Raw genomic sequence first — 13253 nt, 5'->3', positions numbered from 1 at the left:
TGGCTGTTGAGGGCCAGATTCCTATTGCGATTCATTCATTTAGGACATGGAAATGGAGTGAAAATGATGACCAAAGTGATGGATCCAAGGTAGAACACAAACATAACACATGAGTCAAAAATATTACAAGGTAAGGATGAAATATTACCTACTCATTTGCTATTTAACTCTTGAATCTTCTTTTTTGGAGTCTTAATTCTTCAAATGAACTTGAAGAACCTCAAAATGTGATCCACCTAGGCCAAGGAAAAGAGAGCCGAATATGAGTGAGAGAGAAAGTGAGAGTGTTTTTGTTTTTCATTTTGAAAAAAATGGTATAACACTTTATTTATATACCCTAGGCACAAAGTGCAATTTTAAATTGTTTTGGGAAAGGCTCAAATAATTTAAAATTAATCTTGGAAAGAGCATTTATTTCAAGCCCTTGGTTTTATGGTCAATTCATAATTAGCCTAAATTTTAATCTCATTAAATATTAAAACTCTTTAGAATAAAACTAATGCACTATTGCCCCCATTATTGAATACGGTTCAATAATAATATATAATAAATCCTTATTACCTTTAATTAGTGCTAGCTATTCATGGATAATTATTTCTCACCAATACATTAATTCGGATGCAACCATTTACATCAGATGATATTTAATAGAGACATGATATTCACCATTATATGATATTTAATGGAGACATTCAATATACCTACTATGCAATGTTATTATTTAATTAGCAGTACTTACGTTGGGAATGCTTCCATGACTTGACCTTTTTTAGATCCGTGTCATGTGGATACTTCACATGCAATATTAAATATATAGAAGAAGCAGTAAACAACATGTGGAATCAGAATTCTTTCTTTTAATAATAAATATTTACAAGATATAATGTTCTGGAACCGATAACACGATTGATTCCTAGGGCATGCACTAACAATTCTGGTCGAGATTTGGTCGTTGATGACAGCCAAATCTCTAGCTATTAGCAATAGCCAGAATCTGGCTATCAACGGCTATATTCTGGTCATAGATTTGGTCGAAAACGGCAATGTCAATGCATGATCAGCCAGATCTAACCGATCGTGTGGCGTTCTGATGACTACCGATTGCCGTCTGGCTGTGGTGGCTAACGACCGGCTTTCCTTTTGGGTGACTGAAGTGCTTTAGTTAATTTTTAAACTCTCATTGTGGAGGTGTTTAACTAAATTAACAAATATAGGAGATTAAAAAAATAATCTAAATATTTTCAGAAAATATATCAAATAATTATCCTATCTTAAATTTTTTTTTTTAAAAAATGTACTAAATAACTATTCATCATTTTATTAAATTCTAATATATTTTTCAGATATTTTAGTTGTTAACATAACTCTTCATCTCTCGAGATCCGTGGGATATGATAGAAGATGATCGAAGTGACACAAGCCTCTAAGAACAAAATTTAAGTTTCAAAATAGAAGTGACATGATATCATAAGAAATCATGAATCAAATAAAAAATATAGTGGAAATGTTATCGAAGATAAAAAGTGATTGACAAGGTTCTCAAAAGTCGTCCCCAAAGATTCGATCATGTTAGTGTTGCCGTATATAGAAGAATCCAAGGATTTATCAATGATGATCTTTAACTTTTAACTTGTGATACACAACTGTTACTATATCAAGTTTTTGGTGGAAGAAGTGAGATATCATCAATTATTCGGGTACATTTACAAATAAGGTTTACTTTATTACTCTTGTTCCACGTTTGGGTGACACTTATCATGCAGAGGAGAGTTCGTAACATTTTCATCCTGAGGTTTGGAGAAAATACCCTTTCATCCGGTAAAATTTGAAAATATCATTATAGTCCCTGTTGACTGTTGAGTGTGAAACTGAAATGTATATTATACACCCATTTATCTTATTAGGAAGAATGAAAAATTAGGACTTTAGAGATCAATATAATAAAACTAAAATGAAATAAAAAATAAAAATAAAAATAAATAGAATTTATAAAAAAATTGAAAACATTTTCAAAACTAAAATTAAAGATTTAAAATTAAAAAATTAAAAAAAAAAATTCTCATGTCAAATGTTATTTGTAATTTTATTGTATTAATTTTTTTTCTTTTTCTTAATAAAGATAATTTTATACTTTTATAATTAAAATGTTTCTTTTTGCTTTTTTAATTTGATTTTACAATTCTTAAAAGTGTAAAATGACAATTATACCCTTATACCGTTTAATTTTCTTTGACCGCAGTAATTTGATAGGGATTATAATAATTTTTTTAGATTTTATTGACCCAAAGTAAGTACTTTTTCCAAACTCCCGGGATGAAATTTTCAACAACTCTACATTCGACTATACAAGAGAAATGTATTGTAGCGATTGCAAGGAAATAATAATAAAGATTGACTCACAACTTAATCTTACGAACTTTCTCTCACTACCTCGGTGTGACAGTTCATAATTAGTCAGCACAAAATTGGATAGACGAGATCAATTATGAGCTGACTAATTACAAGCTATCGCATTGAGATTATGAGAGAAAATTTTTGAGATTGGGTTGTAAGTGTAATATTGCCTAAGAAATAAACATCTTTTAAGCAAAAGAGATGTTGCATTTGATTGATCCCTTTTTTTTTTTTGGTTTGCCTCTTATCCCCTCGTATAGTAAATTTTATCCCCCTGTATAGTAAATTTGATTGATTAATTTTTTGTAGATTATCAAAATCTAATTACATTTTGGCCATCGTTAAAAAATGAAAGTTAAAGAGCCCAGGAGATTGACTTTTTTTTTCTTTTTTTCTTTTATCTCTATTAATAGTTAATAAATCTAATTTTTTAAACTGAAATACTCTCCAAGATCTTTTCTTTTATAATTCTGTCAACAAATCATTCTCTCAAACCACTTCAAAAATATAAAAATTAAGTAAATGAAACTATTGCATGAATCAAAACGAACACATATATGTAAAATATAATTCTTAACCATACAAAACTGGAGAACTCTGAAATAAATATATATAATCAAACATTCATGAAAGCTACCTTATTCTAATTTTACCAAGACCAAAGGCTGGGAAATAATTCCTCTGATGAATCCGGCTGCTCCATTTGATCATCAAAATAATAGTCTGAATTCGAAATGTGAGTTAAAATTGGATCATATGAAGCATTTGATTGCTGTTGATCTTGTTGTTGGTGATCCATAATTTGCATATTCATCACTTCATCATCAAGTTGTAAAGCCTCTGGCACTTGTAATATTTTCTCCTGTGCTTCACTAAAAAAATGAAGCTCCATGCCCATTGAATCATATGTTTCCTGCAAATTATTTTCTAGGTTTAAGAGCTGTCGTTGTTGTCGTTGTTGTTGTTCTTCGTCAACAAAATCAGGCTCCATCACCATTATTGAAGGGCTGCTCGATTCAAAACTATTCGTTAATTTAAAGTAACCTTTTCTAATATTCTCCATCTCTTCTTTTACACTTGCCTTGCCCTTGTACTTGATCTTACAAAGCCTCCATTCCTGAAAAAAAGAAAAAGAAAAAGAAGAAAATTTAGATGTTCGCAACAGAAACTGAGTATATTCAGGATCACCAAAAGGAATTGCTGGGAAAAGAAGAAGAAATGAAAAGGACATTACAAAGTAGAGTTGATAGTAGTGATTTCTAGTCACTTTAGAAGCATGCATGCTAGCGATCAATTCTGGTCAAAAAGCCACTAAAAAAAAAGTTCTTTTTTTGAGTATTAATGCATGTTAAATATACTTTATCTTATTTCTTCTTCCTATTAGTTTTTTTAAATCCCTAAAGTCAATTCGTTTATTCCTTTCTATTCTTCTTAATAAAGGTCTCAGCCTGAACCATGAATTAGTACAAATTTTTTTACCATTATCTAATAAGAAAGATATTGGAAAAGGATTTTGTAAAAGAAAGTGAAAGATAAAACTATTCTAAATTGGGCTTTCATATTTAACTTAAAATCCCATATATGATTTTGTGAAGTCTTTATGATTGAGATTCAAAAGAAACACGACATATATTATTATATAATGAAATTAAGCCTAAGGATTTACAAGAAAGATATACCATGAATAATCATAACAGTAATGACTTACAACATACTAGGATAGGTTCATATAGCATTATATACACGGATATTCTCTAGCTAAGATGTCCTGATATTAATTACATCTGAACTATACTTAAATACCATTGGATTCACTTGTTGGATTGAAATAATATTTTGTAGATAAAAATCCAATAGTGATTGATTAAGTATAGCTCTGACATAATAAATATTTGGACATTCTAACTAGAGATTGATTCCTAATATATACTTGCAAAAAAAAGGATGGATATTGATATATAAATTAAGAAAACAAAAACAAATTAGGACTAACCGTTGTGTTTGAGTTGAGACTGTATTCATGCATAATCCAATTGGTCTTGAAGGCATTTTTACGCTTTCTTTCACTATCTCTAAACCTAATAAATGTTAGGGGTCTCTTGTAACCCACCACATTTTTGTCGTTGGCATTGATTTTCTTAACGTGACCTGTAGCTCTCCACCATCCTCGTTCTGGTACTTCTCTGGAATCAGTCTCCCTCATATAGTAACAATATCTCTCATTACTGGGTAAGACAACGGTGTGATCCCCTATATCAACATAGAAAATAGATAAATCAGAAAAAAAAAAAATATATATATAGTTTAAAAATATCATTGCATTGTTAATTGGTAACATTACTATGTTGACTAAACCCACAAGAAATTAAATATGACTCATTTGTCTAATAATGATCTCTTAATGAAATTGCATACACTATATTATATGAATCATTCTCTATTATATATGTTAATCTGCACACACTTAAAGCTTCTGTATAGCTCTGATATGACACCACTAGTAAAAAGGGCAACACTGGCGTAGGACCAACGCCAGACTAGTTATTTCCTATGTCGATGTCACTCTACTCCGACGCAATACAATGCATCGGAAAATCGTCTGAGCATCCTGGTAGAAAAGATGATGCCCAATCCAAATTGAGAAACTATACAAAATCAAAAACAAAAAAAGAAAAAGAAAGTTTTTCAGTTTATGTAAATGTAAGTCTCTGTGCAAGGTTGGAATGAGAGAACTATAGGCAAATGTTAAGTCAAGACTTCATTGTAGCAGAGACAAGTTTTGAAAAGAAACAAGAAGTTGAGGATGACACCTAACTGCTAATCGACACTAGAAGCATTTAATAAATATATTAAAATTACTTTACAATATCCCATGATGCTAATGCAAAATCTAGTTGAAAGGAATTAAAAAAAAAAAAAAAAAAAAAAAAAAAAAAAAAAATCCAAGCACACAGTGAGAATGTGAAAGAAAGCCCAAGCATAGGGACATCATAAGTGTTAAACAGAAGAAATCAAATAAATGAAGAGAGAAGAAAGACAAAATGTAGCTTAACGCACAATGAAAGTCTTGAGGATCAAGCTCATATATGTTTTTTTAACAATAAACGATCATGGAGAGGCATCTCTTGTCCACATACTTTTTTTCAGTATATCAATGAGCTCTTCATCGGTGGGATGAATCTAAACCCAGTGGAATCATTTTGTGGACCTAGTTCAGAATTTTAACACAACTCCAGCAATAATATTAAACTCGAACTGACCCTTTACCTTTATGTTTAAAAACCAACTGGAATCCCAAAATAATACACTTGAAAAAACCAAATGTCTGACTTAAAAGCTTAAGTTATCAGTAAGACAACAGAAAACAAACGCTTAACACAAGCAATAGTAGTAAACTCAAAGCGACCCCTTTACCTTATGTTCGGCTTAAATCAAACCAGAATCCCAAACTAATACTCTTAGAAAAATACCGAATGTTTAACTTAAGTAATTAGATAAAGACGACCAAAAAAAAAAACCTAACCACAAATAACCAAGAAAAGACTTGAATTGGTAAGGATAATGACTTGTACTCATTCAACACATATTGATCTTTAAGAATTTTTGTTGTTACTTTTATAGCCAATGAAAGATATTGATATGGACATCGAATTTAGTACAATCAGAAGGGGAGCACCATTGGGGTCCGCTACACAATTTGTTTAGGTTCAATTCTTAGGTTAAATTTATGTCTTTCTTTGTCATTCACAATCCCCTAAGAAGAAAATTATTGGCGCCACCTTTAGGAAAATGCAGTCGTTATTGGTATCTATATATTTCTCTTTTTTCAAAAAAAAAAAAAAAAAAATATTTGAAAGAGACCCCCCAACTGGGCAGATTGCAAATAGTTTAGACAATAGTAAAGCTTACGCCAAACCTAAGAGGTTAGTAATGGTCAAAGAGGTTTGTTTCTTTCTTAAGTTTTTAGGTTCAAACCTTGGGATACCTATCGTAATAATTGTGGCTTTTGATTCTTTGGGTTTGTAAGATGTGTTAATGATTCCGATAATTAGTTGAGATGTGCGTAGGCTGACTCAATATCTGATTATAAAAAAAATAAAATAAAGATGAGGAGGCTCAGATTAGAAGTAGTGTTAATTTTTATTAATATCCTCAAAGAAATTTGATATTAAATTTTTAACAATTCATAACCAGAATGGGGGAGGAACAATATGATCTTAACAGGTCTAGTTAGAAAACTAAATTATAGAAATTTCCAAACATATACATATTGAATATTATCGAGGGTGATATTCATATGATTTGAATAACTTTAATAATTAAAGACAGTGTAGATATCTATAATTTATTTTTTTCAAGAAAAAACTAATAACGAGATTGGTATGCTATTGACCTAAACTTTTGCATCGTGGGCCACCAATTAAACGTTGTTACTTTTAGTCTACATGTTGAGTTTATATGAAGAATCGGAGATTGATCCAAGATTTTTAATGATCATCGGACAAAGATTGCACGTGTTTAAAGTAATTATAAAGTTTAAATTAGTAAAACACATGCATATAATCAACAGTAAATATAGAAATTATCTTTAATTTCATAAATGAATAATAAAGTTTAACATTATCAATACATGTATATTTTATTACATTATAAAAAAATTAATTTTACAAATTTACATTCTAAATAATAATGTCGACAATCACCATAACAAAAAAAGACCTATTCCAACGCATATGAGCGTTGTTCGAACTGAAAATGTGTATCTACTATAACTTAGCAACAATGTCACAAAAATATTGGTGTGTCATTGTATAACGCTTGTCGTTGCAGTAATTTCTGTAGGAGATTGTACAATGGAAACATACATTCGAGATTAATAATATATGAATAAAATCACATCACACAAAGACACGATATTACGTTGTTTGACATAACCCGCTCACATCCATGGATGAGGAAAATTCACTATAGTTTCATGAATATGATATACAAGAGTACACATGACCATAAACCTGATACATAAAACAGAGCGGAAACGATCTCAATTCTAAGACGCTCTCCACTGGATATGAAAATTTTATTCTATAGGATTCATATTTCAATTCCTAATAAGACTCTTAATTCTATTCCTTTACAATTGTATTTTATTATGAAAAATGTATCCTTACTCACTCCCTTTACTTACTTCTCTACTCACTTTGTTAAAATGACAATGGTACCCGTACTATGCGTATAATACCCGTACTATGCGTATATTTACAAAGTGAGTAAGAGAAGTGAGTAAAGGGAGTGAGTAAGGATAGCATTACTCTTTATATATAGTTTTTCCTTAAAATTACAAATTGACATGCAAACAAATAAGAAAGTGGGCCACAATATCCTAATAATTTCTTAAAGCAAAAAAAATTAACAATTAGAATTTACTGTAGAAAAGATATCTTACTATCTTTTGATATCTTGTACATATGTAACTTAATAAAATGTTTTAGTCTACCAAAATATTAAAAAAAAAAAAAAGAAAACTATTATTCGCAGCCAGATCCAACCTTGTCGAATAAGAAGAAACTCACGCGATCTTTATGACTTTATTTCACAAAGAAAACAAAACCTCTTTGTGAAAGTTTTGATTATTACTTCACTAATCAAAAAGGAATTTAACGTTACGTCACAGGTAAAATCAAGGTGGCAAATGAGGACAGGTTAAATCAATGCTTGTTAATTGATAAAATTGCAGCACATTTACCTGTTGATTAAACAGTAATTAACAGTCAAAAGCTAAATTTAATTAACTTTATTGGCGGCGTCTAATTTACTCGGAACTCCACCATATCTTTAAGATGATGATTTTTCACTAATTTTATCAATGAATCGTACTTCTTATATTAGATTTAGGTATATGATTTATTTCTAATTTATATTTGAAATTATTATTATTATATTATAGTCCCATATGTGAACATTGGACTGCAAATTAAGTATTATTATTTATTATTATTTTTTCTGTGAGGATCCAATAATCAATAAACATTACATTTATTTGTAATTTGTAAAACAATACATTTTATTTGCAGAATGAGTGAAGAATGTAGCGAATGATGAAATATATATTTTTTAATTTTTTAAGGACCATTAAGGGTACACGGAAAAATAAATCTTATTTTTATACATAGAATTTATAAAGACAGAGATAAATATATCATTGATTAGAAACCCGACTCGTGTAGTGACTTGGTTAGGCCACCGGGTCATGGGTCGAGCGATTTAACCACTGTGAACTGTGGGTCAAATCCGTGTTTAAATGTTTAAAATCTAACAAAACACCCCTCAAAATTACATATAAGTCCCCATAAGTTTGAAATCTTGTAAAAATACCCCAAACACCAAAGTCAACATCGTCAAATAGGGCCTATTTCCGGTGACAATAACACTCCCCATTACCATGAAAACACTCTCCTCAGCCTCCTAACCAAAATACATCTCATCCCTCCCCCGTTCGTCTCCCCAATCGTCGGCGACAAAAGGTTTTTTCCAGTGACATTGTTTTGCAATTTGCGGTCGATTCACTCATAAAAAATCGACGCCGTTGCCGCCATTCCACTCATCGGCCATTCCTTTTCAAAAGCCCTAGTATTCTAACCTTCAATTGTTCACAGATTAATGTCATAATTTTTAGGGTTTTGAATGAATAAGAAAACTTGTAACCCAAAAATATATATTATATCATGATTGACCTATAATGTATCTCTCTAAAAATATGCGTTAATATATATATTATTCTAGTTATTACAATTTTTTTCATTTCATGGTGAATTTTTGAATAAACTATGACATAAATAAAAATAGGAAACACCAGCATTAAGAACAATTGAATTTTTCTTTACAATTTATAATCACAATTAAAATCCAAATTCCTATCTGATAAAGTTGAAACTCCCTCCGTGCATTATTCAAATATTTTACGAAGAAACAAAAAGCTCCTAAAGAATGTTACATCGAGTAAAGGAGGTTTTAACTTTTTATATATACAACAATAAAAATAAGACCCTGAATTTTATTTTATTATTTGTAGACATTCCATTGTAACAGTATATAGGAGAAAAAAGCAACAAGCTTTAATCATTATAATTGACATATAGAAAACCATCAATTGATGATCCATGTTAATTTTGAACAAGAAATGCAACAAAAACAATTGCAATAGTAAATTGAATCTAAAATACGAGGCAAAATCAATCTTCAGTATTGCATGTCAATGATTGCATAACTTTTTATATCTACTATAAAAATGATTGAAAAATGTTATAACTAGAATAAAGTTTTATCAGACATAAAATGTGAAAGGAATATCAAATATAGGATATCATACTATCGGTAACGATAACCATATAGTTATTGATCATTATAAGAACTATAACTTTATGACAACTATATTTTTATAACAAAATTATTTTAGTCTCAGTCGGAGTTGCAGTGCGAGTTATGTTATGTGGATTTGGGGCCTGCTACCCTGGTACTGTCCCTTGCAAGGTGGCCATCTGTTGTTGTAGTAGAGTTTGGACAACTGTGGTCAATGCTCCAGTCATGTCCATCATCTGTGGACCGGTTGAAGTCCCCGCCACCAGATTTGGATTACCAGTTTGTCAACGTTGGAGTTTGCACCTCATTAATTACTCACAAATTGTCAGCGTCGGCATTGCCAGCACGATTGATTTCGGTTTTACTATTTGATCTAGTTGTGCTATGCAATCAACCTAAAATACAAACTGAAACAAACAAGAAACCAAAAAACCACAAACAATAAACATCGGATCTTTACCGTGGTTCATTTGCCCGATTTGAGTAAGCTACATCCACGTTGAACTCTGAAAAGGGAGTTCGCTGCACTATGATTAAAGAACAACCGATTACAGTCACGATTACAAAGAATGACACCCAAGAAACCCAGATCGAACAACTTTGATCTGAACCCGTAATCTGCCCTAGGACTCCTCTAACCTGGAAATCCCTATAACAAGAACACAGTAGTTCTTCCCTTGATTGATTAACCCAAACCACTCAAGAAACCCACAGATTACACAGAAATCAGACCCAAAGAGAGAACCCTAGTTTTTCCTAAGAAAAAAAAAAAACTGCTCTTAACCTTTTTAGTTTGATCTACTGTTACAACAGGAAACCCTACTCCTTTTATAGTGTTGACTGGATGCTTGATCTCAGCCGTTGGCTTTTCCTCTGAATCAGCGGTCAGGATCATCCAGGAGCTGTCTCAAAACGACACTGTTCCATTAATTCAGTACGACGCCGTTTCAGCATTCACTCACAACAATCTCTACCTTGAATGCTAAACCTTCACAGTGCAGCAAACCCAAACAGTTCCATCATTGTTCTGGTCTTCACAGGTTATCTTACATGCAGCAGGTTCAAGCAGTGCTTGAACTTTGCAGGTGAGACAACCTTGGTTCCCATATCGGCAGGATTGTCTTCAGTGGAAACCTTTACAAGATCAATTACCCCCTATGTTACTAAGTCTCTGACGAAGTGGAAGCAGACATCCACATGCTTGGTCCGCTCATGGTAAATTGGATTCTTACTGAGATGGATTGCACTCTGACTATCTGAGAATATAGTAGCCTTGCCATCAGTCAGTTTTACTTCGGCTAACAAACCTTGCAGCCACACAGCTTCCTTAAACACATCAGCAATAGCAATATACTCTGCTTCAGTTGTTGAGAGAGCAACAATGGGCTGAAGTTGTGACTTCCAGCTAATGCAATTTCCTCCAAGGGTAAAGTAATAAGAGGTGGTGGATTTCCTTGTGTCTTTGTCACCTGCAAAATCAGAGTCTACAAAACCCACCAAGTCAAGTATATTATGCCTTTTACAGAAGTTTAGACCAACGTTCAGGGTACCATTAATGTACCTTAATACACCCTTTAAGGCAGTCCAGTGCTCACTGCCTAGATTTGCCATGACTCTGCTCAGTAGGGAAATAGAATAGGACAGGTCTGGTCTGGTACTGATCATTCCATACATCACAGATCCAACAACATTAGCATAGGGGACAGATTCCATTTTGATTATTCCAGACTCAGTTGTGGGGCATTGGCTCTAGTTTAACACAACATGGTTTGCAAGAGGCATAGACACTAGTTTTGAGTCAGCCATACCAAATTTAGACACTAGTTTTTCTAAGTATGATTTCTGCATAATGATTAATTCATGTTTGTCCCTGTTCCTGATAATGTCCATTCCTAGGATTCTTTTGGCATTTCCTAGATCCTTCATGTCAAATTCTGATCTAAGCTGACCCTTTAACTCATGAATTTTAGACTTAGACTCACTCACAAGTAACATATCATCCACATACAGTAAAAGATATACAGGCAGATTATGATTCAAATTAAAATAGAAACAGTTATCATATCTACTCCTAGTGTATCCTATACTTACAATGAAATTGTCAAACCTTTTATACCACTGTCTCGGGGANGAGAGAGAGAGAGAGAGAGAGAGAGAGAGAGCTGACCAGGAGGCACAATATGGCTTGTATTTGGTTCTGAAGATGATGGCCTAGCTTCTCTTTGGTTCATCTATTGCGGCAGCACATCAACAACTATTTCAGGAATTGAACTTCCATTTGTCGGCTCCATGTCTCCTGAACAATATATATATTCATTCATTAGTATGTTGAAGTGTCTCCATCGAATTCTAAATTTTTCCCATGCGTTTTCACATCTAGTGCATGAATCTTTATAACACACCATCTTATTTTGTCATCTGCCTTTAAATTTGAGACATGACATTCTGTTGATAGTTTTTTAAGGAGAGAGAATTAAAGAAATATCATTAAATCCATCCACCTTTTAAACCAAGTTTTGTCTACTATTAAATCTACACCATTTGTTCTTACATCATCTTAGACTAATATTAGATATAAAAATTGGACTCAACACTATAAGTTGGTATTATCGATGAAGAAAGTTGATACAAACTAGCTACAGATTGATTACGAATAGAATAACGGTTCTGCATACAAACTGACTTGACTCAAAGTGAATGGATGCATATAAAAACTAAACTCAATAAATAAATTACAACAATAAATAAATTACAACAATAAATGAATTACACCATATTTGTTTCAATGCAACAACTAAAATTATATTTAATTCGCACATTGAGTATGAATATATGCATATATTATTTGTACATACAATTATAATGATTCTGAAAAACTGATTGGAGATACCTTAAGTGAAAGGTTGATTGCAGGCAAAAATATCTGAAGGGCGCTGGTTGGCAGATGAATTTTGGAAGACTGACCTTGACTAAAATGCAGGACTTTGCACAAAACTTCCATACTATGTCTCATATATACAATTAGTTGAGTCTCAAAGGGATCTGTTATGCAATCAACCTATAATGCAAACTGAAACAAACAAGAAAACCAGAAAAACACAAACAACAACACAGGATCTTTACCGTGGTTTACTTGCCCGATTTGAGCAAGTTACATCCACGTTGAACTCTGGAAAGAGAGTTCGCTGCACTATGATTAAAGAACACCCGATTACAATCACAATTACAAAAGAAAGACTCTCCAAGAAACCCAGATCGAACAACACTTTTTGAACCCGTAATCTGCCCTAGGACTCCTCTAACCTGGAAATCCCTATAACAAGAACACAGCAGTTCTTTCCCTTGATTGATTAACCCAAACCACTCAAGAAACCCACAGATTACACAGAAAATCAGACCCAAAGAAAGAACCCTAGTTTTCTAAGAAAAACAAAAACTGCTCCCAACTTTTTATTCGATCTACAGTTATAACAGGAAACCCTAATCCTTTTATAGTGTTGACT

At 32.2% G+C, this 13253-nt stretch overlaps 1 protein-coding gene across 1 annotated transcript; it reads right to left on the bottom strand.

Annotated features, from left to right (window-relative positions):
* Positions 1-3043: 3043 nt before the first annotated feature.
* On the bottom strand, positions 3044-11463 carry LOC116142732 (NAC domain-containing protein 100-like). The gene is given in 5 exon segments (XM_031428139.1): positions 3044-3511; positions 4388-4644; positions 5452-5490; positions 5493-5574; positions 10942-11463. Coding segments are annotated over 5 exon segments (1368 nt in total).
* Between the last annotated feature and the right edge of the window lie 1790 nt (positions 11464-13253).

The sequence above is a fragment of the Pistacia vera genome, unplaced genomic scaffold (assembly GCF_008641045.1).
Source record: "Pistacia vera cultivar Batoury unplaced genomic scaffold, PisVer_v2 Contig418, whole genome shotgun sequence".
Classification (NCBI taxonomy): domain Eukaryota; kingdom Viridiplantae; phylum Streptophyta; class Magnoliopsida; order Sapindales; family Anacardiaceae; genus Pistacia; species Pistacia vera.
This window is presented reverse-complemented; position numbering and strand designations above follow the sequence as displayed.